We start from the raw sequence: 25,481 nt of genomic DNA, 5'->3' as shown, positions 1-25,481 counted from the left end.
TCTTGAAGTTAATTTATTTACTGAGTAGGGATGGATTTACTCACATTCTTTAATTTAAGTACATACTTAGGTGCCTGACTGAATCGATGGCTTAAATAAAGTGCACAGAATTATATTTTCTTTAGATACCAAGAAGATATTTATCAGGGTCTTATTAAAAAATAAGGCAGAGCAACAGCACTAAATATATTCAGTCTTCTGTTGTTCTTCTGTTTTGTGCACATGCCTGCATACCATCTCCTCAGTTTGTTTGCTGTTGATACCGGTAAACATAGATTTGGAAAGCCAGGAAAAGAGCATGCAGCTGAGCCTTCCCTGAAGGGTGAAATAGATTGTCATCATGTTAGTACATAAGACAGGAAGCTCAACTGGCCATCAACAAAGCAGTGGAAATAGTGTTACACAGAATAGAGGGGGAGGTCCCGGATGACTGGAAAAAGGCTAATGTAGTGCCCATCTTTAAAAAAGGGAAGAAGGAGGATCTGGGGAACTACAGGCCAGTCAGCCTCACCTCAGTCCCTGGAAAAATCATGGAGCAGGTCCTCAAGGAATCAATTATGAAACACTTTAAGGAGAGGAAAGTGATCAGGAACAGTCAGCATGGATTCACCAAGGGGAAGTCGTGCCTGACTAACCTAATTGCCTTCTATGACAAGATAACTGGCTCTGTGGATGAGGGGAAAGCAGTGGACGTGTTATTCCTTGACTTTAGCAAAGCTTTTGATATGGTCTCCCACAGTATTCTTGCCGCCAAGTTAAAGAAGTATGGGCTGGATGAATGGACTGTAAGGTGGATAGAAAGCTGGCTAGATCGTCGGGCTCAACGGGTAGTGATCAATGGCTCCATGTCTAGTTGGCAGCTGGTTTCAAGCGGAGTGTCCCAAGGGTCGGTCCTGGGGCCGGTTTTGTTAATATCTTTATTAATGATCTGGAGGATGGTGTGGACTGCACTCTCAGCAAGTTTGCAGATGACACTAAACTAGGTGGCGTGGCAGATACACTAGAGGGTAGGGATCGGATACAGAGGGATCTACACAAATTAGAGGATTGGGCCAGAAAAAACCTGATGAGGTTCAACAAGGACAAGTGCAGAGTCCTGCACTTAGGACGGAAGAATCCCATGCACTGCTACAGACTAGGGACCGAATGGCTAGGTAGCAGTTCTGCAGAAAAGGACCTAGGGGTCACATGGACGAGAAGCTGGATATGAGTCAACAGTGTGCTCTTGTTGCCAAGAAGGCTAATGGCATTTTGGGCTGTATAAGTAGGGGCATTGCCAGCAGATCGAGGAACGTGATCGTTCCCCTTTATTCGACATTGGTGAGGCCTCATCTAGAATACTGTGTCCAGTTTTGGGCCCCACACTACAAGAAGGATGTGGAAAAATTGGAAAGAGTCCAGCGGAGGGCAACAAAAATGATTAGGGGTCTGGAGAACATGACTTATGAGGAGAGGCTGAGGGAACTGGGATTGTTTAGTCTCCAGAAGAGAAGAATGAGGGGGGATTTGATAGCAGCCTTCAACTACCTGAAGGGGAGTTCCAAAGAGGATGGAGCTCGGCTGTTCTCAGTGGTGGCAGATGACAGAACAAGGAGCAATGGTCTCAAGTTGCAGTGGGGGAGGTCCAGGTTGGATATTAGGAAACACTATTTCACTAGGAGGGTGGTGAAGCACTGGAATGCGTTACCTCGGGAGGTGGTGGAATCTCCTTCCTTGGAGGTTTTTAAGGCCCGGCTTGACAAAGCCCCGGCTGGGATGATTTAGTTGGGAATTGGTCCTGCTTTGAGCAGGGGGTTGGACTAGATGACCTCTTGAGGTCCCTTCCAACCCTGATATTCTATGATTCTATGAAATGCACAGAGTAAACAAATTGGGGGGGACTTCTTTTTGTTGCCGGCTTCTTTCACTTTTAATAATTGTAGGTGTTACTTATAAATATAGTGAATAACTATATTCAGTTAAAAAAATTAGATATACAGGTTGATGGGGTTCCTTTAAATATAAATTGTAGTTTTATCTGGTTGTTATATAGCAAATTTACCCCAAAAATAACATTGTAGAATATTGAAGGTTTTCATAGGGTGAATTGGGTGATGACAGTAAGAGTGTTTCAAATTTTGAGGAAAGGAAGTAGAATATGTAGCATTGTTGGGAATTACCAGACAGTGGTATTGCCAGTTGGCTTTCTATTTATCAGAATGTATAGGAATTAGATCTTAGAGGAATGCTTATTATGAGTTGTGATCCAGTTCTTTTTAGAAGCTCATTCTATCACCAATAAAAGGCTGTAATAATTGCTGTAATTTCTCTGCCTAAATTTATGTCTGACCAACAGTTAATCTTAGACGCAGCTGCTGCTTACAAGTTATAGCCACACAAGCAAACAAAACATTACATGATGGCAAATGTATTACTGTGCATGTGTGTGTATTGTAAACTGGTGAAGGGCAATAAAGATTACTTTTATTTTATGCAAAAGTTATTTTGTAGTTGGGAAAGTATGTGCCTAGCCTTCAGATTATGACATTATAAAAATTAAATATCTATCTATCTATGTATTATTATTTCTTGCTTGTATTATAGATTTAAATGTTTTATGTTTACATAGGGGTATTTTTAATATGAGCCAAGCCAATTTAAAAACTTGGAAAAACATGCACAATATATCCAACACTTCTACATGATTTCAAAGATATAAACTGTTAGTCCCTGATTTTACGATTGATTTCTTTGGGTGTTAAATAAGCACTTATCCCAGGAGTAGGTCCTTGAAAGATTAGAGTATTATTTTATCTCTCTCATATGTCTCTTCCAGGATCAAATTCATGGCTTGTACCAGAAACAAAAGGAGCAATTGTGCAAGGTGGATATGGTCATACTAGTGTCTATGATGAAATGACAAAATCCATTTATGTTCATGGTGGATACAAAGCATTACCTGGCAATAAATATGGATTGGTGGATGACCTTTATAGATATGAAGTTAATACGAGGACATGGTAAGTAGAATTAAGACAATTGTTGTTAGTGCATATACAATAGTGAGATATTTACAATAACTTCTTTATTCATGTTTATATTTATGTTGTAATGATTTTATAATTTTCAATGCTGGAATTTTCAGAAAGAAAATAGAGGGATAATTTTCCATCGAAATTGAAGATTTAGCAGACAAAACGTATTGTGTGCTGGCAGGTTAATTTTAGAATATTTAGTATATTAATTTTAGGCTTTATAAGGTCTGGTCATTTAAAAAAAACATCCAGAAGTTTGAATTTTATGGAAACTGTGTCAGCCTCCTTTTGGAACCTGTGGAGATCCTACCAAATTCTCATTCCTCAGCAGGCTCTCCCTACTGCTAGTTGCCTTGTTGGATCAAGGCCCAGAGATCTAGAACTCCTGTCTAATTAGACTGTAAGCTCTTTGGGGCAAGGACTATGTCTGCACATGCACACCTTTATGTATCTACAGTGTTCAGCATGCAGGGGCCTTGGTGTTGATTAAGGCTGGGCTTGGCAGAATTTCATTTTGATTTTTTTTTTCTAATTTCAACAATTAATATACATTTTCATTTTCAAGGTTTTTATTTTCAATTTGTTAACTATTTATTTTTACAGTTGGAAATTGATGGGGAGGGTCAAGGTTAGGGTAGCAGAGACAGTGGCATTGCAGGAGGTTCTCAGCACTGACAGCAGGGCTACAGGGGACTCCCAGCATGGCCCAAGAGACCCCAGGGCACAAGGTGCAGGAGAGGCTGTGGTTGTGGCCCAGTGGAACAGAGACCTCCGACCAGGACTGCACAGAGGAAGACTAACCTCTGGTGATACGGTGCGGTTGAATAGTTCTTGCCAGGGACAGCTCCCACAGTCCTGGCTGGTGACTGAGTGAGTGGGGCTGCGACAGCTGTTACAACAATGTGGTGGCCACCCCCAGGGCTGGGGGCTTGTCCTCCATCTCTGCTCTGTCCTGCCAAGACCACATACTTCCCTACCCCTTACACTTACAGGGATGGGGTGTCACTGGCTCTACAGCTATTCAGGGAACTCTTTGCAGTCCTGATGTCACAAGAGTGAGTGAGCGAGGCAGCTGAGAGCAATTTGTGCTGCTGCTGAGCTGGTGAAACCCGATCCCTGCAGGTACAAAATGTTAGGGAAGGCACTCTGGCCAACTGTTACCGAGTGATATGGTTTTTTTGTCAGTTTCAGATGTCAGGTGACATGGACTTTACCAACATATATTAATTTAAATTGAATCCTGCCAAGCCTAATTAAGGCCTACGGTAATATAGATATTAATAATGGTTTGTTCAGGATGATGACAACAGTGAGCTCAGTCACACTCAGTATCTTCCTCTTTCACCTTTCTGGCGTAGACGTGCAGGGAGGGTGATGGGAGCATGGGGTCCTCCCCCTCTTTCCTGTTACATTCTTATTTCTCCATTTTCCCACACCCATCTTTCTCCCAAAGAACAGCTGACCGCATTTCTGTCCGTTGGCTCCAGTGCAGTTGACTGCATCTGTAACTGCATCTGAAGCACAATTGATCATGTCTTGAACCATCACCACACTATTCTGCCCAGTGCAGCTTTAAGCAGGTGAAGGTGATCGTCCACAGAGAATTTTTCTTCTTTCTAAGAATCCCGGATTTGTAAGCCTACTGCAAAGGACTAGTAAACTGTGGTCCTCTGGTCATATTAGAGAGAAGGGGAGGGATGGCTGTTGTGAAGTATTGCTACTGCTTGGGGCTCACTGGCTGACTGCCCTCTCTAACCACTCTCACAGCCTGGATTATTTTCCACTCCTGCTTGTATCTGTGAGGGAGTGTAGATGAGATAAGTCCTGACAATAAGACTGACTGTGCAGTGCACTCAGCCAGCAGTCTTACAGGTGTGAGAGTACTGCCCATCACCTTGGTGTGCGTGTCCTTTCATTGGCGGGAGACTGGTGTTGCTGTTTAAAAGAAACTTCTGTGGTGCTGTAATGAGAGAGGCTAGGACTGTCCTTCTTAGTGTTAGATTTAAAATATCAGAGCCCCAGCCATATCAAGACCATTGGCTGCTGTGTGATTTTGAGTCTCCAGTTGATGCCTTAATAATGTCTATTAATCTTCATGGTTGTAATTTATAGGTGATAAATTAATTCAGCAAAATGATCAGTTTGAGGGAGTTACACCACTGATGAAGATATCAACTTGATTTTAAAAAATATATTCATATAATTCATGGTGTACTTATACAGTATTTAAAATTGATTGCACATAGTATGATGATATAATTATGTGCCAAATATGTTCAGGGTGAAATTTTGCTCCATGTGCTTTGATATGGGTGTTGTGTACAATGTTGCCCTGATTCAGGATAGCACTTAAGCATGTGCTAATAGATACCTCAGTTAAATTAATATTCTGTTTGTAAGCTTGAAGCTTCTATTTGTCAGTCTGTCCCTCAAGAAGCTTCTATTTGTCAGTCTGTCCCTCAAGTTTACTGTAATTTATTAATGCTGCTTGTGTGTTCTATGCACAAACTGACCTTTGAGTTTTTCACCTTAGAGCTGTTTCAAGATCAAGTTCTATATCTGAACATTTTATTCCTCCAATTTAATATTTGCCCTGGGCATTACTGGCTTCATTTAAAGGACAGAAGGTTTGCTCTCGGGTCAGCTTGTTGGAAATGTTAAGAAACGTGTGAGTTTGATTTGACTGCAGAATCTGTATTTTAAATGCCACTAGCTTATGGCAATTTGGCAACATTACAAGAAGAATTTTTTCTCCCTTTTTATCTATTTTTAAGCGACCAAATTCATAATACTATCTTATTGTCATCATCCATAGCTTAAGGCTTTTTCCACTAGCTTATGAAAGGAAAATAATATCATAGTCTCTTTATTTGAAGGAACATTCAGTAATACAATGCAAGCATTAGTGATTTTTTTTAATACAGATGAGAGAGCTTTTTAATAAGACTTCCAAGGTTCTATAGCTATTTTTTGTTAAATTATAATAATTTGGGGCATTATAATGCTAAAGAATTACCCTAACTAGTTAATGCAATGTAGCACTGTCTTTTGCTTCCACTTCTATAAAATTATCTCCATATTTAGTCTTTATTTCATGTACACTATTTATAAATAAATAAATAAAAGTGGGTGTATATAAAATATGGAATTCTACTATTGAAAAATGTGCTGTGGCTCACTCCAGTGTATTTGTGTTAATGTGTATAGGACTATTGAAAGATTCACGGGCATTACTGATGGCAGTTAAGGAAAGAATAAGTGTGAAGGGCCAATCTTAATCAATGATACACATCATGGCTTATCTTGGGAAATTCGCTAGTGCTTATTATTTTTCAAGTTTATCTATGTGCATTGTTCACTTTTGGTATGTATGTGTGTCCAGAAGGCAAGAACAAATTCTTTTTTGTGAGTGCTTGTGTATGTCCATTACATCGTAGGTGTCTGCATGCCTTGTCAGCACTGATTCCAGAGAGCTTTTCCTAGTGGTACCCAGGCAGTGGCCCTGCCAATTGCGAAGCAACTCATGCTGTGAAATGAGGGTATAAAGGGCAGTTTTTCTGCCCTTCCCACAGTTCCTTTTCACCTCTGTGGTTGGAGCATTAGTGTTTCTTGTGAGCTACTTACCTAACTTTTACTCTTTTGCCCTTGACACTCAAAAATCTTTATTATTTTCATTGTGGTTTTAGTTTTCTTTTAACTTCTTATACTCTTGCTTTGAATTTCACTTAGAAGGCCTCTGGGCCCTACCCAGTACCAGGAGAACCAGTGCCAAGGACCCTGGGGTTCAAGCTGTGTGGGGGCTTCAGAAAGTCTGTGCTTGTTAATGACACTCATTTGCACTGTCTTTAGTGCCTGGGTGAGGGTCAGATTAAGTCCATCTGTCATGGGTTCAAGACTAGGACAAAGAAACAAAGAGTGCCTCTGATACATTCTCAGGGAGGCAGCCCTGAGACCAACATTGGAACCCTCTTGGTCACTGAAAGGAAGTTCCTCAGAGATTCCTCCAGCCTTACTGGCAGAGCTGTGCCAGAGGAGTTCCTGATCACTGGGACCATCTTCTAAATCTAGGGCTTCTGAACAGTCCTTACCACAGAAGCATAAGAAAAAGTTGCTGTCTCGTTTTTTGAAGTCCCAGCCTGGGACTCCTCCACAGAAGGCCAATCCAGGACCTATGGTAGAGCATGCCTTTTGGCTCATTGCTGCCTGGTACCAGCTTATACAGTCAGACCCAAGCCATCAATTCCAGGACCATCAAGATTAGCTATTTTGTCAGCTGTGACAGAGCAGTCATCCTTAATTTCTGTGAATCAACAGCCCATATTGGTGCTGATCATGCTGGAGGCCTGTGCAGTGGCCAAAGATTTACTATGCCTGACAGTACTGCCTAGGGTGACCAGATGTCCCAATTTTATAGGGACAGTCCCAATTTTTGGGTCTTTTTCTTATATAGGCTCCTATTACCCCCCACCCCCATCCCAATTTTTCACATTTGCTGTCAGGTCACCCTAGTACTGCCCTCCCCCTTTCTGCAGATTGAGGACTCTTGTCCAGTATTAGTGCAGCAGTCAAGATCATGGGCACTGGAGCACTGTATTAGAGTACTGCCCACCTCAGCCCCGGTGCCAACTCCTGACTTATCTTCTGGGCCAGAACCAGGTCCTCCATACCAAATGATACCAGCAGCTAAGAAACCTGTTATACTTCCTCTGGCATCATGTTGGTACATATCCAGATTGCAATCTCTGAGGCCCCCTCCTGGTACCATACCACCCTGGCTCTTGAAATATTCTGACTCCTTGTCAGATTCAGGTATCCTGGTACTGAGATTCTAGAGCGCCTTTCTGTTCCTGTTCCCACACTTGTCGGCATGATTCCAAGAGGACATCTGTTAGAGATGGTCGGGTCAGATGTGCCTGTGGCCCAGTACTGTACCAGCCCCCGCAGTGGCCCTCTTGGATGGCTTGGAGTTTGTCTTCAACATCCAGATCTACTTCACCACTCCCCAGGGGCTCTGGAACAGTTTGCATAGTGGGGGTCCTGAGAACCATTGAACCAAACCTTAAACCTTGTATATAATGGAAACTACTTCAAGCCAGGAGCTACTCCCTCACACAGGTTGATCTTCCAGGAGGGAGCCTTCTCCTGCCAATACTGATAGACCTATTGTATTAACTTAGTTGGAATATATGGGCTAAAGTGTTAACATAAGGAATGCCTTGTGTCTTGTTCAGCTTTACAGGCTTCTTTGGCTGCAGTGGGTTCTGCAGCTAGGGCCAAGGTGATAGCGATGACTATGCATAGAGCATCCTCGTTGCTGGCCTCTGGGATTCCTGTGGAGGTGCAACACACACTATTGAGTACCCACTTTTGAGGGCTGTGCCTTGTACTGTAAGACAGATGAGGCTCTGCACACACTAAAGGACTCAAGGAGAGTGCTCAAGTCCTTAGGCCTCGATGTGCCTATGACAAGGAGGATGAAATATTGTCTGAAGTACCAGCTCAGACAACAATATTATGCTTTTTGCCAGCTTGACCAGTCCATGTGGCGGTGTAAAGGTCACATAGGAGGATGTCCATGCCCTTTACTTCCTCGCTGTCTTCTTCTTGGCAGCCACAAGCCTCCAAGCAGCCGTTTTGATTCTTTTTGAGGACAGTGTTCTATTCAACCTGTAACTTATAGACCCTTCTCCATCTCTCTGGGACAAGTTGTCACATTTTCTTTGGGCTTGTCAGTCTACCACCTTGGACAAGGAGGTGCTAAGAATGGTGGAATCGGGATATACTTTCCAGTTTCTTTCTATCACCCACTTCCAACCCTCCGCTCATGTTTCAGGGGCCCCTCTCATGTGTCTGTGCAAACACAAGAAGTGCAGACTTTATTCTTTGGGAGTGATAGGGGAGATGCCTTCATTTCATCAGGGCAGCAGGTTTTATTCCAGATACTTTGATACCCAAAGCCAGAGGAGGTCTCAGACCCATTCTGGGCCTTCAGAACCTCAACAAATACATCAGGAAGTTGAAATTCTGCATTGTATCCCTGGTTATACCCTTTCCCTAGATCTAGGAGAATGGCATGTTAACTTACTGGATGCCCATTTCCATGTGACAATCCATCCTGGCCACAGGAGATTCCTGAGGTTTGTTGTTGAGGGGCCCCTGAAGCAGGAGATGACCGTTACCAGTTCACTGTCCTGCCTTTTGACCAATTATCAGTTCCGAGGATACTTACCAAATGCCTGGTGGTATAGCTGCTTACTTATGCAAAAGAAATGTGTGTGTATCCTTATCTGGATGACTGGTTGTTTTGTTGATGGTCCATACGGCATGTGCAAGTCGCTGTCCAGAAAATCCTGTGTCTGTTCGACATCCTGGACCTAAAATGAAACAATTAGAAAAGTCAACTTCTGTGCCCTTGCAGAGGATAGAATTCATTGGCTTAGTTCTGGATTCGATCTCCTCCAGGCTTTCTAGTTGCTTGCTAGTTCCCAACTACATGGGACTTCTCAGCATCCCTTAAGTACCACCCTGAGACCAGTGAGAGGAATTGTCTGTTTCTTGGGGAACATGGCAGCACGTACATTTGTCACTCCCCATGCTGGGTTGCACCTCTCTGATTCATCACCGAGACAAGCCAGTGCGAATCCCAGACAGGGTGCTGTTATTTCTCATCTGGAGGATGAGCTAAGACAATGTCTGCAGGGGAGTCTTTCACTCCTTCTCTCTCTATCAAGACTTTAGTAACGGACACATCAGCCATCGGGTGGGGAGCATATCTCAGTGACCTTTGAGCTCAGGGATTGTGGACTGCATATGAGGCCAGATTGCACATAAATATTCCGGGCACGCCAGCACTTCCGCCCTCACATTCAAAGCAAGATTGTTCAGACAACACCACTGTTGACTTCTCTGAAGAAACAGGGAGGAGCCATATCAGTTGGCCTTTCCCAAAAAGTTATCAAGCTGTGGAACTTGTGTATTCAGAGCTCAGTCACTCTCAAAGCGTCTCACCTCCATGGGGTCCAAAACAACCTCGAAGATTGTCTGAGCAGATCATTCAGTTTGGATAACAAATGGTCCCTCAGCACAAACATGCTAGCCTTGGTGTTTCTTTCTGTGGACCAGTTTACAACTCACCAGAACAGGAAGTATTCCAGTTTTTGCTCCAGGGTAGGGTGACCAGATGTCCCAATTTTATAAGGACAGTCCTGATATTTGGGGCTTTCTCTTATATAGGTGCCAATTACCCCCCATCCTCTGTCCTGATTTTTCACCCTTGCTATCTGGTCACCGTACTCCAGGTTGAGTCACAGCCCAGGATCAATATCAGATGCCTTCCTGTTTCTGTGGAACAAAGAGTTCCTATATGCATATCTGCCAATAACCCTGGTTTCCAGGGTGATCCTCAAACTCAATAAAGATCATGGCAGGATCATCCTTATGGCCCCAGCCTGGCTGAGACAGACGTGGTGTTCAAAACTGCAATCTATCCACCTGAGGACCTGTGCTGTTACCAGTAAACAGAGACCTGCTGTCATGGAACCGGGGCAGGTGCTGCACCTCACAGCATGGTTCCTCTGTGGTTGAATGCAGAGGAGACACACTGCTCAGCTGCAGTCTGGAATGTATTCCTTACTAGCAGTAAACCTTCCACTAGAGCTACATTTCCATCTGGTCTGCTTCCCATTGTGTGTCCCCAACTCGAACAAAAATTCAGAGGATCCTGGTCTATTTTTGAACATCAAGGTTTAGCACTTAGCTCCATTAGGGTGCATCTGGCCAGCCATCTCGGCTTTTCATCCTCCCACTGATGGTGTGACCCTACGCTGGTCACTATGCTACTGCAATAATATTTATACAAAATACACCTTGTGAAGTATCAGATGAATTTCAATAACATGATGGTTATTAATTTAATTGTAAAATGCATGTGTTAATATTGTATGTGAAGCTATTAATTCCCTCTGTATGATATTACTAGAATAGGTTTACAAGGAGATAGCCTCACCTAGGTAAAGTTGATAAACATGTCTGTCCTAGACAAAGGGATGGGGGCTTGCCTCTATTTAAGGATTAACAGCAAACTAAGCTATCAAGCTAAACGAGTCGGGGGTTATCCTGCTGCTTAACTCGAAAAACAGAATCAACGTGGCTCTTGCACCCCCGAGAGATACAGGAAACTGAATCCCCAGGAGGGCTTCCTGACTTGTAAGAGAAAGACAATCTCTTTTGGATTATAAGGAAAGGAGACAAGTGTTAGAGGGGTAGCCATGTTACTCTGGATCTGTAAAAAACATATTTATACCTGCCTCTGGAAATTTCCACTACATTCATCTGACGAAGTGGGTATTCACCCACAAAAGCTTATGCTCCAATATGTCTGTTAGTCATAGGGTGCCACAGGACTCTTCGTCGCTTCTTAAGGAAAGGAGAGAAACTCCATCTTTATCTTTCACCTTAGGTGATGAAGAAACCAAGCAATTCAATCTCTATGATGGGTCCTGGCCAGGCCGGACAGTTTAAAAAAAAAAAAGCTGGAAAGGAGACTGTGGGTGAGAGAAACCATCTTAAACAAAGACTGTATCTTGCTAGATTACGTTTTAGACTTCAGGATGCATGTTTTCACTTTATTTGCTTGTAACTATTTCTACCTTTATCTCTTTTACTTGGCATCACTTAATCCATGCATTTTTGTTGTTAAATTTGTTTTGCTTTGGTTAGAAATCATCAGTACTGTGTAAGTTCAGTAAAGTGTGTGCTTCTAGAAAGCTAACAGGTTGGCGTGTTTTACTGTCTCTGTAAAGGCAGTGAACCTAACACTTTCTTTGTGAGGGTCCAGTGAGAGGGACTGATCCCTGCAGCAGGATGATTTTGGGGGTGAATTCAGAGCTGGAAGGGTACTAAGGTCAGCTTGCAAGGAGTAACCAGGTTGGACAAAGCCAGGGTGAGGCTTGTGGGCTGTTGGCTGGCTCCTGGGGTCAGAGCTCTGCACAGTCACAAGACACCCAAGGTTACAAGGCAGACAGTGACTGAACCCATTATTGGCCTGGGTGAACTCCAAAAAGTCACACATGGTAAGATGGTTTTTACTTATCTCATCATGACCATATCCATGAGGGGACTAAATAGACAGTTTCTGCCCATCAAGGACCCAACACCTTCCTGGATTTGAATTTGTTGTTGTTTGTGCTTATGGGCCCTCCCTTTGAGCCACTGGCATCGTACTCTCATTTTTAAACCTGTCAGTGAAGGTTGCCTTCCTGGTAGCCATCACCTCCTATGGAGGGTTGATGAGCTGAATGCATTGGTAATTGATCCACTGGTACATGGTTTTGTACAGTGACAAGATGCAGTTGAGACCACACATCAAGTTCCTTTTGCATGCTTTCAACAGATTTCGTGCACTGTCTGCACAATCAAGAGATGATGTAAATATAGGTAAGGCAGTCCTACAGTTCCTCTTCTGATGAGATTCTGAACTCCACCACCTGCGGTAGCAGCTGGTGAGTCACCTACAATGTAATAAGCATATGGAAGCACACAAAGAAGAAAAAATGGTTGCATACCTTTCCATAACTGTTGTTCTTTGAGAGGACGTGGCAGGGTGACTCTGCCTTTATACACTCACTTTGCAGCATGAGGCCTCAAAGATGGCTAGGGCTGTCCCTACATGTTTTGGTAGGGAAAACTCTCCAGCACCATTGCACAAGGTGTGCACACATCTTCAGTGTAATGGACTTGCGCAACACATCTCGAAGAATAGTAGTGACAGAAAGAACAGGAGTACTTGTGGCATCTTTTTGTGGATACAGACTAACATGGCTGCTACTCTGAAACCTGTCAGTGACAGAAAGATTAAGTAAACATTTTTTCAGCAGTTAATTGTAACATTTTCAATACATTTATATATAGCACATTATCTTTTGTGATATTTTTGAGAAGTTTTCCTTTCCTTTTTAATTCTGTATCCATTTATTGCAGTTATACCACATTACAAGTGAACACTTACCCACAATTACCACACAGTGGCATCTGAGATGTTGTATGATTTTCTTACACTTAGGGTGCAAAGTAACTGGATTTCAGAATACCACATTGTGGTAACTTTGGGTAAAACTTGACTTTTTATTGGCAACCTTTGACGTATCATTGCTAGTTAGTTTTTAGTTTTATAGCACCAACATTGTGCCAAGAAGGTAACATACAGGTATGAAGACAACATAATTCATGCTTCAGGGCATTTACAGTGTAAACAGATAACATACAAAGAAGGCAGGAGGTTGAAATGGAACAAAGAGAAGCATTGAGATTGATGTAAAAGTTAAGCACACATCTTGTTAGTTTCTCAACATCTGACTGATATATGTAGGAGCACACAGGGACTCTTTTTAGTGAATTTGGGGACGTGGAAGATGAATACAAGAGCTAACACTTACATGAGTTTCAGTGGGCACAAAACCCAAAAACATTTTAGCTTACCGTTTATTCTGAACTTTGCTATCTTTCCATCCCAAAATTGCATACTTCCAGAACAAATTTGTTGGTAAAAGACATGTTTTTAAGGCTGAGGTCTGGTATGTGTAGAATGCTATGAAGTGAGCAACTGCTGCAATTACTTAATTGCCCTCATCTGCGCTGAAATCACCAGTAGTTCAGGCTGATCACACCTTGCAGGATCGAATCCATATTGTAGTTTGTAAAGAACAATGGAGTGCAAAAATAATTTAGTTTATTCTGTACCCTGATTTCCAGGGTTTAATATCTTGGCCATTTAATTTTGTTGATAAATGTGGTATAACAATAGTAGGTTTCTATGTGTTTTTTATTTAAATATTTTATTTGGGTTTTAAATATGGACACAAAAAAATCAACAATTAATACTATTCTATAACTATGAAAAAGAAGATATTGTACTAGACTCATACATCTATCAAAACTGCTTTGCCACTGCTCTAGTAGCCTTAAACCCAGCCTAACCTAGCCTAGTGCAAGGGAATTTTCTGGTGGTATAGGTCCTTGTAGTACCTTGTGTACTATCCTCACTCTTGACCTCTGGTGTAAGGGGTGTGGTTGAGGGATCTCTCTGGCTATTCCCCAGATACTAGAAAGCCTATTATAGGCTGTTTGTAGCTGTATATAATATAGATCATTCTTCAGTCTTGAGAATATAGGACAGAGAATGAAGAATATGGTGGTAAACATAAATTGAGTATATACACTGCAGATAGTCTTCTTCTGCATTCCATCCTGGCTCCACTCCAGTGGTGATTTCAGCCATAATACCCTGTTTATCATCTTCTCTCTGACTTATCTGCACCTTCTTCCATGCTTACCATGCTATCCCTAAACCTGTTCTGCTAGCCACCTCTCACCTCATTCAGATACCTCCTAAAAACTAACTTTTTCTGTCTTGACTATGAAAAATTAGGGGAGGGAGAGGGGAAAATAAAAGGAACATGACCATCAAGATTGTACATGCCTCTTTGAGCTGAATAAGCATGTGATCTTATTAATGATACCCTTGTTCTTCAACTTTTCCTGCTCTTTTGCATGTTTATAACCCTATTTTCAAGTCTTGTTAAAGTTGGATTGCATGTTCTTGTGGGCTGGGACCATATATATACTTGTTGCTTTGAGGCATTTAGCACATTTTGGACACTCAAAAATAACTATAAAAGCAAGAATAATATATTGAAAAATACGTTGGCCATAAAATATTAAGTTGTTAGGCCAAAAATTATTTAAAAGGTGAAGATAATTTTAGGTTGGCGAAACACACTTTTGTGTGTTTCGTGCTCTATCTGCAAAATGTATTCATTATAAATAACAAAAAAATGCAACCCACACTTAGTTAAAAAATACGGAGGCTAAAAGTGGAAGCAGTTTGAAAGGTATGGCTGTGCTTATGGATGTGCTGACTTATTCTCTTTTATTAGCATCACATAAAAAAATTAGGTACCGCAGTTAGTCATTACTGTCTCCTTTTATGGTATTTTTACAAAAACAGTTTTTGAAGGGCAAGATTCTGTATTTAGGTTCAACATCCACCTCCCAGCTTCTTTACACACAATAATTCTTATTCTTTTTTTAATGATGTCAATCCACTAAAAAATTAGAGACATCATATCAAAGCAATGAGACATACTGTCACATAAGGGAACCACAATGATGTAAAAATGATGGTAAAAAAATCAGTGCACCCCTAGGGCAACTGTGTTATGCAATTAGAAAGAATGTTAGCTCAAAGCAACGTTAATCTGAAGTTTAATGGCAAAATGGTTTCATTATGTATTTATGCAGAGTACAGTAATGTATGTAATTCATTGTAAGGGTCTGATCAAGCAACCTCTTTGACTACTCACATGGATAAGGGTTTGTAGGATTGGGCCCTAGGATTGGAGGCAATGTAGAGGAAATTCCTTACTGGCGGTCTTATCCGCTCCCACAAAAGGCCCTGGTGCTGTTCCTGTTCTGAGTTGAGGGTATAAAATATGGAACTGGCACATCTACCCTTCTATTTCTTCTTACTGTCTGTGCTCAGTGGTCAGAACATGCTGTCAGTTGTTCCTCTGAACTTCTAGTTAGTATTTTTTGCTAGTTTGTGTTCTCAAGTGGGCTGTTCTTTCTTTCTTTCTCCCTCGTTTCCTCCCTGCCTCCCTCATTAGTAAATCAGTGGACTCTGGGTTGTGCCTGGTACCGGGGGAACCTGTGCCTATGTCCTCACCTTCAAACCTTGTTCTGGGTGTTGCAAACTGATGTCTGTGAGTGACCCTCACTCTTGCTGCCTGAATTCCTTGAGTAAAGGTCATCTCAAGGACAGATATCTGATTTGCTAAGGCTCCATGCAAGGCAAGATGCTAAGAGTAGAACACTTCAGGTACATCATTGTGGAGGTCACCCTTTACTCTGCATTGCTACTGCCTCGATCAATTAGAGGGAATTCCTCCCTGTCTTTGCTCCTCTGGCCCTACCAGAAGGCAGAGAAAGGAGGAGGAACGCTGCACCAGGGCATTCCTCAAAGAGACATAAATACTCAGAGCCCTCCTGGCCTCCAAAGCTAAAGAAAGAGATGGTTTCTGCATCATCAAAATCCTCAGTGCGGGACTCTTTGCTCTCTGATACCACTCATAGTGGCTTGATGAGGGAAGAGCCATTGACTCTGTTTCACAAGCCAGGACTGTTGAGCGCTGCTGCTTTCCCTAGAGAAGGCACTAGAGCTGTCATCCTTGATCACAGCAGGGCAAAAGCCCATCTTGGTACCAGAGGCCGACAGAGCTGAGAAAGATGTTATGAGCCTGTTGGTACTGCCCTCACCATGTACTCAGACTGATAGTGTCTTGCTGGAGCTGCTTCATGAGGTGCACATGTTGCCTTCAGTGTCTGGGTCTGCTATGGTACCAACATCTTCAGGTCTGGTACAGCAGCCATTGATTATGAAGGCAGCTCCAAGACCAATGATAACTGCTCTACCTCAATGCATGGTGCTGATAGCCAGAAAGCCTTTGGTGTTACTAAAAAAGAACGAGGAATACTTGTGGCACCTTAGAGACTAACAACTTTATTTGAGCATAAGCTTTCGTGGGCTAAAACCCACATCGTCGGATGCATGCAGTGGAAAATACAGTAGGAAGATACATATACGCAGAGAACATGAAAAAATGGGTGTTGCCATACCAACTATAACTCTTATAATTCTTGACGTCTGATTTGTGTCCATTTATTCTTTTGCATAGAGACTGTCAGGTTTGGCCAATGTACATGGCAGAGGGGCACTGCTGGCACATGGTGGCATATATCACATTGGTAGACGAGCCTCTTATAGTGTGGCTGATGTGATTAGGTCCTATGATGGTGTCCCCTGAATAGATATGTGGACAGAGTTGGCAACATTCCACTGCATGCATCCAATGAAGTGGGTTTTAGCCCAAGAAAGCTTATGCTCAAATAAATTTGTTAGTCTCTAAGGTGCCACAAGTACTCCTCGTTCTTTTTGCTGATACAGACTAACACGGCTACCACTCTGAAGTTTGATGTTACTGTTATCTACAACTAGACTGTGGTACTCTCACTCCCAATCTCCAATAATGTAATCCCTGATACCATGCATCCCTGGCCTGGAGAGTACTCCTCCTCCCCTCCTATGTCTCCCAGTACAGGAATCCGGGGCATCTTCCAAGGATCATTGTTGCTATCATAGGAGTTGTCGTGACAAGAGAAGATCGAGAGACTGAAGGGCTGAGTTTAAGCATACTTAGTCTCTGGTACTGTGCCAACCCCATCACTATCCCTACTGGATACCATGGGGGATGCCTCCAGGTTCGAGATTATCATCTCCACTGCACTACAGAAACTAGGCCCAGAGGAGGGAATATTGCCAACTCGGAACTGACAGACCATTGGAAGTCGGTACCAGCCAGTTGCTACACTACTGAAATATATCCCCACAGGCCAAGTCTCCTTGTTGCAGTACTGGTAGGCTGCTTGACTCCAATATCAGCCTTCACTGGGGGGCCAAGGCTCAGGCTTGGCCATTGTTGGCTTCAGACAGGTCTGCATTTCTCAACCAGCCCCAAGAGGATTGTAACCTGTCACCTTTGAATATGTCATCTTCCTCAACAGATGGGGCCCTGATATAGAAATCGTCTTCTCTGGTACTGGATGATTTTAAGGCCTACCAGGCACTCCTGAAAAGAATGGCTATGCTACGGGGGATACAAATACAACTTGTGGAAGAAAATCCTCACAAGATCATATACATTTTACACCAAGCTACGTCAGGGAAAGTTTCTCTCCTCATAAATGAAGCAGCTATGCAGCCTGTAAGTCTATTAAAACTTTATAGCAAGCTCAATCATCTTTCATGCCAGTGAAAAGGCTCACAGCACACAAGAACCAGATTCCCTCTCAGGTGTATGAGCAGTTTTATCAACATGCCACACCATCCTCCCGAGTAGTGGCAGCAGAAAATGAAAGAACTGCCAAGGTAGAGCAAAAGTGCCTCCTAAGGATAAAGATGCAAAAAAAAGTTAGACCTCTTTGACTGAAAAATATATGCAACTGAGGGATTAAAATGGTGCACAGCAAACCATCAGACTCTGTTGACCTGTTGTGACTATTCATACTGGGATGCCATCTTGAAATTCCTTAATAAAACTGCCTGAGGACTCCAAGGCTGAGTGTCAATCTCTCCTGGAGGAAGGTTATACAGTCACAAGATCTGCTCTACATGCTTCTTTGGATGCAGTGGACTCAGCTGCCAGAGTTATGACGATGGCAGTAATCATGCACCATATACATGGCTCCAGGCTTTGTGAATTCTCGCCAAAGTCTAACAAACCACTGAAAATCTCCCCTTCAAGTGCTGTAATTTATTTTCCTTGAAACCGATGAGGCACTGCATAAAGGGAAGTGTTGTAATCCCTGTTCTCTTCCCAGCTGGTCTATAGAGACCCAAAGTTTCACACTCGGTACACTAGTATTTGCCTAGAGAGCTGGATCAGTATAAGCTTGAAATCTCCCCCCCCCCTCCCCCACATCCACAGCTTCCTCATCCAGGCAGTTGCATGCCTCATAACAGCCTATTTGACTTCATCATCAAAGATGGTATGCGGACTATACCAGATCTTACAGGCTTCCCCTCAGTCCCCATGAGACCATGTTGTCACATTTCCTAAGTGTGTGGCAGTCCATCACCTCCAACAATTGGGTGCTAAACTTGGTGGAATTGGGATATATCCTCCAATTCCTGTCTTTCCCACCTTCCCTGTCCCTTTTCAGGGACTCATCTCTCAAATCAGTTCTGAGGCAAGAAGAGTAGAATCTACTTTCTCTGGGAGTCCCAGAAGTATCCCTCTGAATCAGGTTTCAGAGTAGCAGCCGTGTTAGTCTGTATCCGCAAAAAGAACAGGAGTACTTGTGGCACCTTAGAGACTAACAAATTTATTAGAGCATAAGCTTTCGTGGACTACAGCCCACTATTTATTCCACTCTGTATGCATCCGAAGAAGTGGGCTGTAGTCCACGAAAGCTTATGGTCTAATAAATTTGTTAGTCTCTAAGGTGCCACAAGTACTCCTGTTCCCTCTGAATCAGTACTTCCTAATAACCAGAGCAAAAGGGGGTCTGAGGCTTATTCTGGACCTTTGGTACCTAATAAATCAATCAATAAGTGTTTGTTCTGCATGGTTTCCCTAGCAACTATTATCCCTTCATTAGATCCAGGAGATTGGTATGCTGCCCTAGACTCAAAGGATGCATATTTCTATGTAGCCATTCACCCTGGTCACAGAAAAATTTTAGCAAGAGGGGACCAATTTACAGTTCTACCGTTTGGCCTATCATCTGCACTGAGGGTTTTCATGAAATGAATGGGAATGGTGGCTTCATGCCTCCACCACTGGATGGCCAGGTGTACCCTTACCAGGATGATTGGCTGCTGTGGAGCTGCTCCTTTCAGGGGGTGGAGACATGCATTAATCGAACACTCCTGTTGCTTAATGCCTAAGCTTGGAATTAACAGGTAGAAATTGACCATAGCACCCCTCCAGAGAATGGAATTTATTGGCGCAGTTCTGGATTCAACCCTAGGCAGGGCCTTTCTGAGGCTAGTAAGACTCCTAGCCATCCAAGACTTCTGTGTGCCCCTCAGACATCAGTGAGAAATTGCCTCAAGCTCCTGGAGCACATGGTGGCGGTCAATTACATGAACCCAGATGCCAGACTTCATCTCAGAGAGATACAGTCATGATTCAGGTCAGTGTACTGCCTTCAGATACATGACCTGGATGGACTGATATGTATCCCTGGCAAAATCTTATCTTCACTGGTTTGGTGGATGAGCCACAACAATGTCTGCAGGAGACTTCTTCTCCCTGCCTCTTATTTCCACGACTCTAGTAATAGATGCTTCAACTATGGGGTGGGGAGACCATCTGGGAGTTTGGCAAGCTCAAAGCTTGTGGTCCAGTCAAAAGATGGGACTACACATAACATTCTAGAGCTGCAGGTGAACTCCATAGTGAGTCACCAGTTCATACCCATTTACACAACAGAACTGTCCAAATACTTGCCAATAACACCACAGCAGTGTTGTGCATTAATAAGGAGGGGAGAAGTCACATCAAAGAGCCTCTGCCAGGAGGCAGTCAGGTTGCGGAACTTCTGCATATAAAATTCCTTGTCACTTGTAGCATCACACCTGTGGGTGTTCACAATGTCATAGTGGGCAGATTAAGCACATCCTTCACCTTGCATCATGAGTGGTCCCCAAACATACTTATTCTAAGATCAGTGGTTCAAATAGGAGGAATCCTAACTATGGACTTAGTCACAACCCATCAGAACTGCTCCCAGTCTGTCATAGCCCAGGGTCTATCTCAGGGGTGTTTCTTTTCCCTTGGGGCAAGGACCTACTCTACTCCTATCCCTGCCTTCTCCCCATACCACTTATTTCCAAGGCCATCCTCAAGCTGAAGCGGGACCAAGACAAAATGATGCTCATTGTGGCACCCTGGGCAAGACAACTGTGGTATTCAGACTTCTGCAAGCTATCAGTCAAGGAAACTTTTCCCCTGCCTCCAGTCAAGAACCTGATATTGCAAGATCACAGTTGGGTATTACACCCAAACCATCAACTTCATGGCCTGGTTCCTCAGTGGCTAGACCCTGAGGAGTCACATTGTTCTGAAATGGTCCAAAATGTCCCTCTTAAAAGTAGGAACCCTATCCACGAGAGCTACTCGCTTTAGTAAGTGGAAGCAGTTTTCTATCTGGGCAATTAACCATGGACTGTCTGTGGTCTATGCAGACCATGCTTCAAAAATCTTGGACTATTTGTGACACGTGAAAGAGTCAGATTTGATTGTCAGCTCCATCACGGTGCACCTGGCTGCAATTTCAGCGTTTCACTTCCATATCAGGGGGAGGACTGTTTTACTCTAAACCAATGACTACAGGTTCTCAAAAGACCTAGATGGGATGTTTCCACCCATTAGCGACCCTGCTCCACATGGGGATTTGAATTTAGTTATCAGTACTTATGAGGTTCCCCTTTTGAACCATTAGCTTCCTGTTTGTGGTTACACTTTTCAGCAAAGGTAGCTTTTTGGTAGCCATCACATTGCAAGGAGAGTAGGAGAGCTGCATGTCCTAGTAACAGAACACTCCATACACTGTTTTTTTCCAGGACAAGGTACAGCGTAGGCCACATCCTAAGTTTCTTTCCAAAGGAGAGTCTGATTTTCATCTCAACCAGTCTATAGATTTACCAGTTTTCTTTACTTCATTTCCATAAAGACAAACAAAAGCTCCACACTTTGGATGTTTGCCAAGCCCTGGCTTTTTATCTAGACAGAACCAAAGCCCTTTTGGCTCTCTTCCCAACTATTATTCTCCCATGCATAATTAATGAGGGGGCATATTGCAACAGCATAATAGCTGGCCAAGTGGATCACCAGCTGCATTGTCATGTTACAACATCCCTATGGAACACCCCTTTTACCTGTATCTGCATCCGCACCCGCAGCAGCAAGCCGTCTCACAAGGGCTAGCAATGGGGAGGGGAGGCCTTGCAGGGAAGAGGCAGCGTGAGGGTGGGAACTGGGGGTAAGAGGCAGCGCTGGGCGGGGATTCCGAGAAGATGGGGCGGCGTGGCAGGGAGATGGAGGAAAGGGGCGTCGAATCGCGTGCTGCTCCCAGGGGCTCGTAAGCGACAGCACACGGCAACAGCAGTGTGTGTTGCTTCACAGTGGGGCTGAGGGGTGGGGTGCTGGGGCCCTGCTGCCCAGGAGCCGACAGGCTGGGCCTGGGCCTGGGAGTGCAGCCAGGGCTGCCGGGCCAGGCTGTGGTGGGGATGCTGGCACTGCCTGTGGGGCCCAAGTTGCTGGACAGGAAGCGAGTGGGTGCTGGACAGCCCTGACTCCGACCTGCTGCCTAGCCCCAGCCACTGGCTGCTGCTGCCTGCCCCAAGCATGCTGCGTCCCCCATGCAGGGCTCTACATATGTCTATTACATGACCCACCCTCCATCCCCAATACATTGGAGTCTTTCATCTAAGAGTCTGGTGTGAAGGAACTGAAGGGTGGGCATGGCAGCTTCACCCTTGGTACCTTTTGCTTGGACCATGAGCGACACCATAGTTCAGGCATGGCTGCCTCTGTGGGAACTGCTAGAGACCGGTCACTGGTACCAGTGCATGAGATGCACAAACACCTAGCCTAATGGATATATGCAACATATCTCAAAAAACAACAGTAATGAAAGTTGAATAACTGTTCTTTCTCTAGCCAAAAAATTGTGTGCACATGCTAATAGAAATTTTGGGTTAAAAAGTTAATCTTTTTGTAGGCAAACATATTTCCTGAGGAACGCATAGCTGATCTAATTTTTTAGATAAATCAGTTGGTAAAATAATAAAATGGATCTTTTGATTTTTTTATTGAATTAGAAACTTTTATTATAATATGAGCAAATTTATTATCTCAGAAATGATGAGTATATTTTATATTATATTCACTGGGTACCCTACTTAACTTTACTGGTTTTCTTGCATTTTATGTAGGAACCCTAGCTATAACGGTCATCTTTCATAAAAGGGATACGCTTTTGATATATTATAATGTATTATTTTATTCTTATATTTTCTAGGACTATTTTGAAAGAGAGTGGTTTTGCAAAGTATCTTCATTCAGCTGTCTTAATAAGTGGAGCTATGCTGATTTTTGGTGGAAATACCCATAATGATACTTCTCTGAGTAATGGTGCAAAGTGCTTTTCGGCTGACTTTCTGGCATATGATATAGGTAGGTACTGCATGTAAGATTTACTTATCAGGTGAAGTTTAAGAATCACAGCCTTGATTTATGAAGCACATAAGAATTCATTCACAAAAGGTCTATGTATCTTTTACATTTGAACTATGAAAGTTTATAAGCTATTTTTTGTTAGGATGTGTGACAAAGCACGTTTTTTTGATTTTCCATTATTACTTTGTGTAGTTTCTTAGATGCGGGGTGGAAGCCAAAAAAATTATGTAAAACTGGACCAAAATTGTCTTTGTATTTCTCAGTGCTTAAAATACCCTCTCCCCCAAAATATAAAACACTACAATCTAGTATTTTCTCTTCATGTTAAGTCTCTCTGTCCATCTTCAAGATCTTCCCTTGAAGTACTCCCTTGCTTCACCGGCAGGGACTGACTCGTTTTTTTTTTTTGCCCCCCCCCCCCCCCCCAATGTGTCCTGATTTTTTCTTTCCCTCATCTGGTTACCCTAGTTAGCACACAAAACCTATTTTCAAATATACCACAACAATCAGTGAATTTCATTCATATTAAAACCTTTACTTAACTAGAGAAACAAATAATTGTAACATGCAAAGTATTGCTGATTTATTTGTGACGTTAAAGCTATAAAATAAGAGACAGATATTAGAATAATTCAGAATGTACAGATTTTGTTTCAAAAACTCTTTGAAAGTAGCATGGAAAGTATTGGGAGTGATGCAGTCACGTTAAATAATTCAGACTGTGGTAGCATTACTACTGTATCTAAAGAAAATTGAGGTTTATTGATTGTATTTCTGTGACAGTTTGGAAATTTATCTTTTTTAAATTTTTTCTTGTATAGACTTCTGTTTTAAACAAAACTTAATTTTAATAGGCATAATATGAATAGCCTCTTTGTGGACAAACTTATATCATGAGTAGAAAAATCAAATTGCAAAAAAATAAATTGTCTTTTCAAGAAATGTAATATAAAACAAGGGCCCAATATTGGATGGTGCTGAACATACTCAGTTTCTCCATTTTCCCCAGGGAATTGTGGGGACTCAGTATCTCACAAGAGGTATTCAGCAGCAATTTCAGTGATTTTATGATCACACCAGAGGATCTGATCTAATATGTTCATTTTCTGTTCAAAACTAAATGAAATTGTGCTAGTGGTAGCTGTGTTCATTCTCATTGTATAATAAGGCATTTATAAAACCCCGATTTATAGCTCTGAAGATGCTGCAAATAGTTAAAACAATTGCAATAGTAAAATAGAAAACAGTTTAATGATTTAAAACGCTAAATACAGATGTTAGTGTATTTAAAATATTGTTGAAAGTCAACATTTTTTTGACTTTTTTTCTGAATTACTGTAGTAAATACACTGAGCCTACTGCTGTGAATCATGAAACATTTATAAAAGAGAACCGCTGAAGTCTGGGATTCTTTGTTACAGCATAAGGTTTCCCATAAATCATCATATCCATCTTCTGAAGTACGGATGGAAATGTAAGTGAAGGAATACACTTTTCCTTCCATTTGGGCATTGAGGAAAGCTATGAGTTTTGGGGAAAAAAATGTAAATCTGAATAGAACAACCTGTTAAGTTTTCTTCCTCTTATGATTATTTCAACTATGGATTAATCAAAAGCCTGAATGCTTATTGGTATTCACTGTGCAGTGAATGGTTCTTACAGTGAGATTTCTGAATCTAAAAGGGAAAATAAAAAGAAATTGCCTAAAGAGAATATTGTGTTCATTTGTCCTGGACTGGCTTGTGACTTCACTGGAAAAGACTGGCTGTCTTGGGACTCCTCAGGAAACAAGCAGCCTATCAAGTTAAGGAAATATTTGATCATTTTGAAGAATCTCCATGAAAAGCAAGTCTTCTGCAGGAGAACACAGTATTATGGATAGAGATAAAGAGAAGTGAGTGGATACTGAAATACCTCAGAAGTATTTGTTCAGACATGTGACTAAATTCCCTTCTGTTGCTATTAACAATCACTTTCATTATCTTGCCTCCTACGGTCATTGTCAACTTGCTATTGTGAAATATTGCTCTTGACAGTAAACTTAGATGAACAGCTTCTTTTGCAACCAACACAGCTACTAGAACTGAGTATGAGGAACTCATGGGTACCTAGACTCAAAGGCTATGCCTACACTAGAGACCTTGCAGTGGCACAGCTGCACCGATGCAGCTGTAAGATCACTCGAGTGGCCACTCTATGCTGACGGGAGAGAGCTCTCCCGTTGACATAATTAAACCACCTCCAATGAGCGGCAGTAGTTATGTCGGCAGGAGCTTCTCCCACCGACATAGCACTGTGCACACTACCACTTATGCCTGCAAAACTGATGTTGCTCAGGGGGGTGTTTTTAACACTTCTGAGTGACATAAATTTTGCCGACATAAGTGTTAGTGTAGACATGTCTCTAATTCACGAGGCTTCAGTTTATAGTTGAATATCTCTGTTTGTAGCACAATGTGCTGCTGCTGGTACCATTGATGCAGGTTCTCTTACTGATCTCAAATGAACCATAGGGTTTCTGACCTTCAAAAAATCTCTTCATATGTATTGCAGATGTTTGTATTGGGCAGCTGTATAAGCATAAAACCTCATTTTCAATGTGTGTGTGTGTGTGTGTGTGTCTTTGACAGTATGATGGTTTTATTCAGGTTAAAGAGCATGTCTTAAT

General features: G+C 42.4%; 1 protein-coding gene across 6 annotated transcripts in view; it reads left to right on the top strand.

The window, feature by feature from the left end:
* ATRNL1 (attractin like 1) overlaps window positions 1-25,481 on the top strand; it is a 1,006,335-nt gene that overhangs the window by 187,251 nt on the left and 793,603 nt on the right. For all 6 annotated transcript variants that reach the window (XM_034775239.1, XM_034775240.1, XM_034775241.1 and 3 more), the window contains exons 9-10: window positions 2,816-2,999; window positions 22,656-22,810. In XM_034775239.1, the coding sequence (XP_034631130.1) occupies window positions 2,816-2,999; window positions 22,656-22,810 (339 nt within the window). The remainder of the gene's footprint in view (window positions 1-2,815; window positions 3,000-22,655; window positions 22,811-25,481) is intronic.

This window comes from Trachemys scripta, chromosome 7 (assembly GCF_013100865.1).
Source record: "Trachemys scripta elegans isolate TJP31775 chromosome 7, CAS_Tse_1.0, whole genome shotgun sequence".
NCBI lineage: Eukaryota > Metazoa > Chordata > Testudines > Emydidae > Trachemys > Trachemys scripta.
Note: the sequence above shows the minus strand (reverse complement) of the source record. Positions and strands in the feature narration are given on the sequence as shown.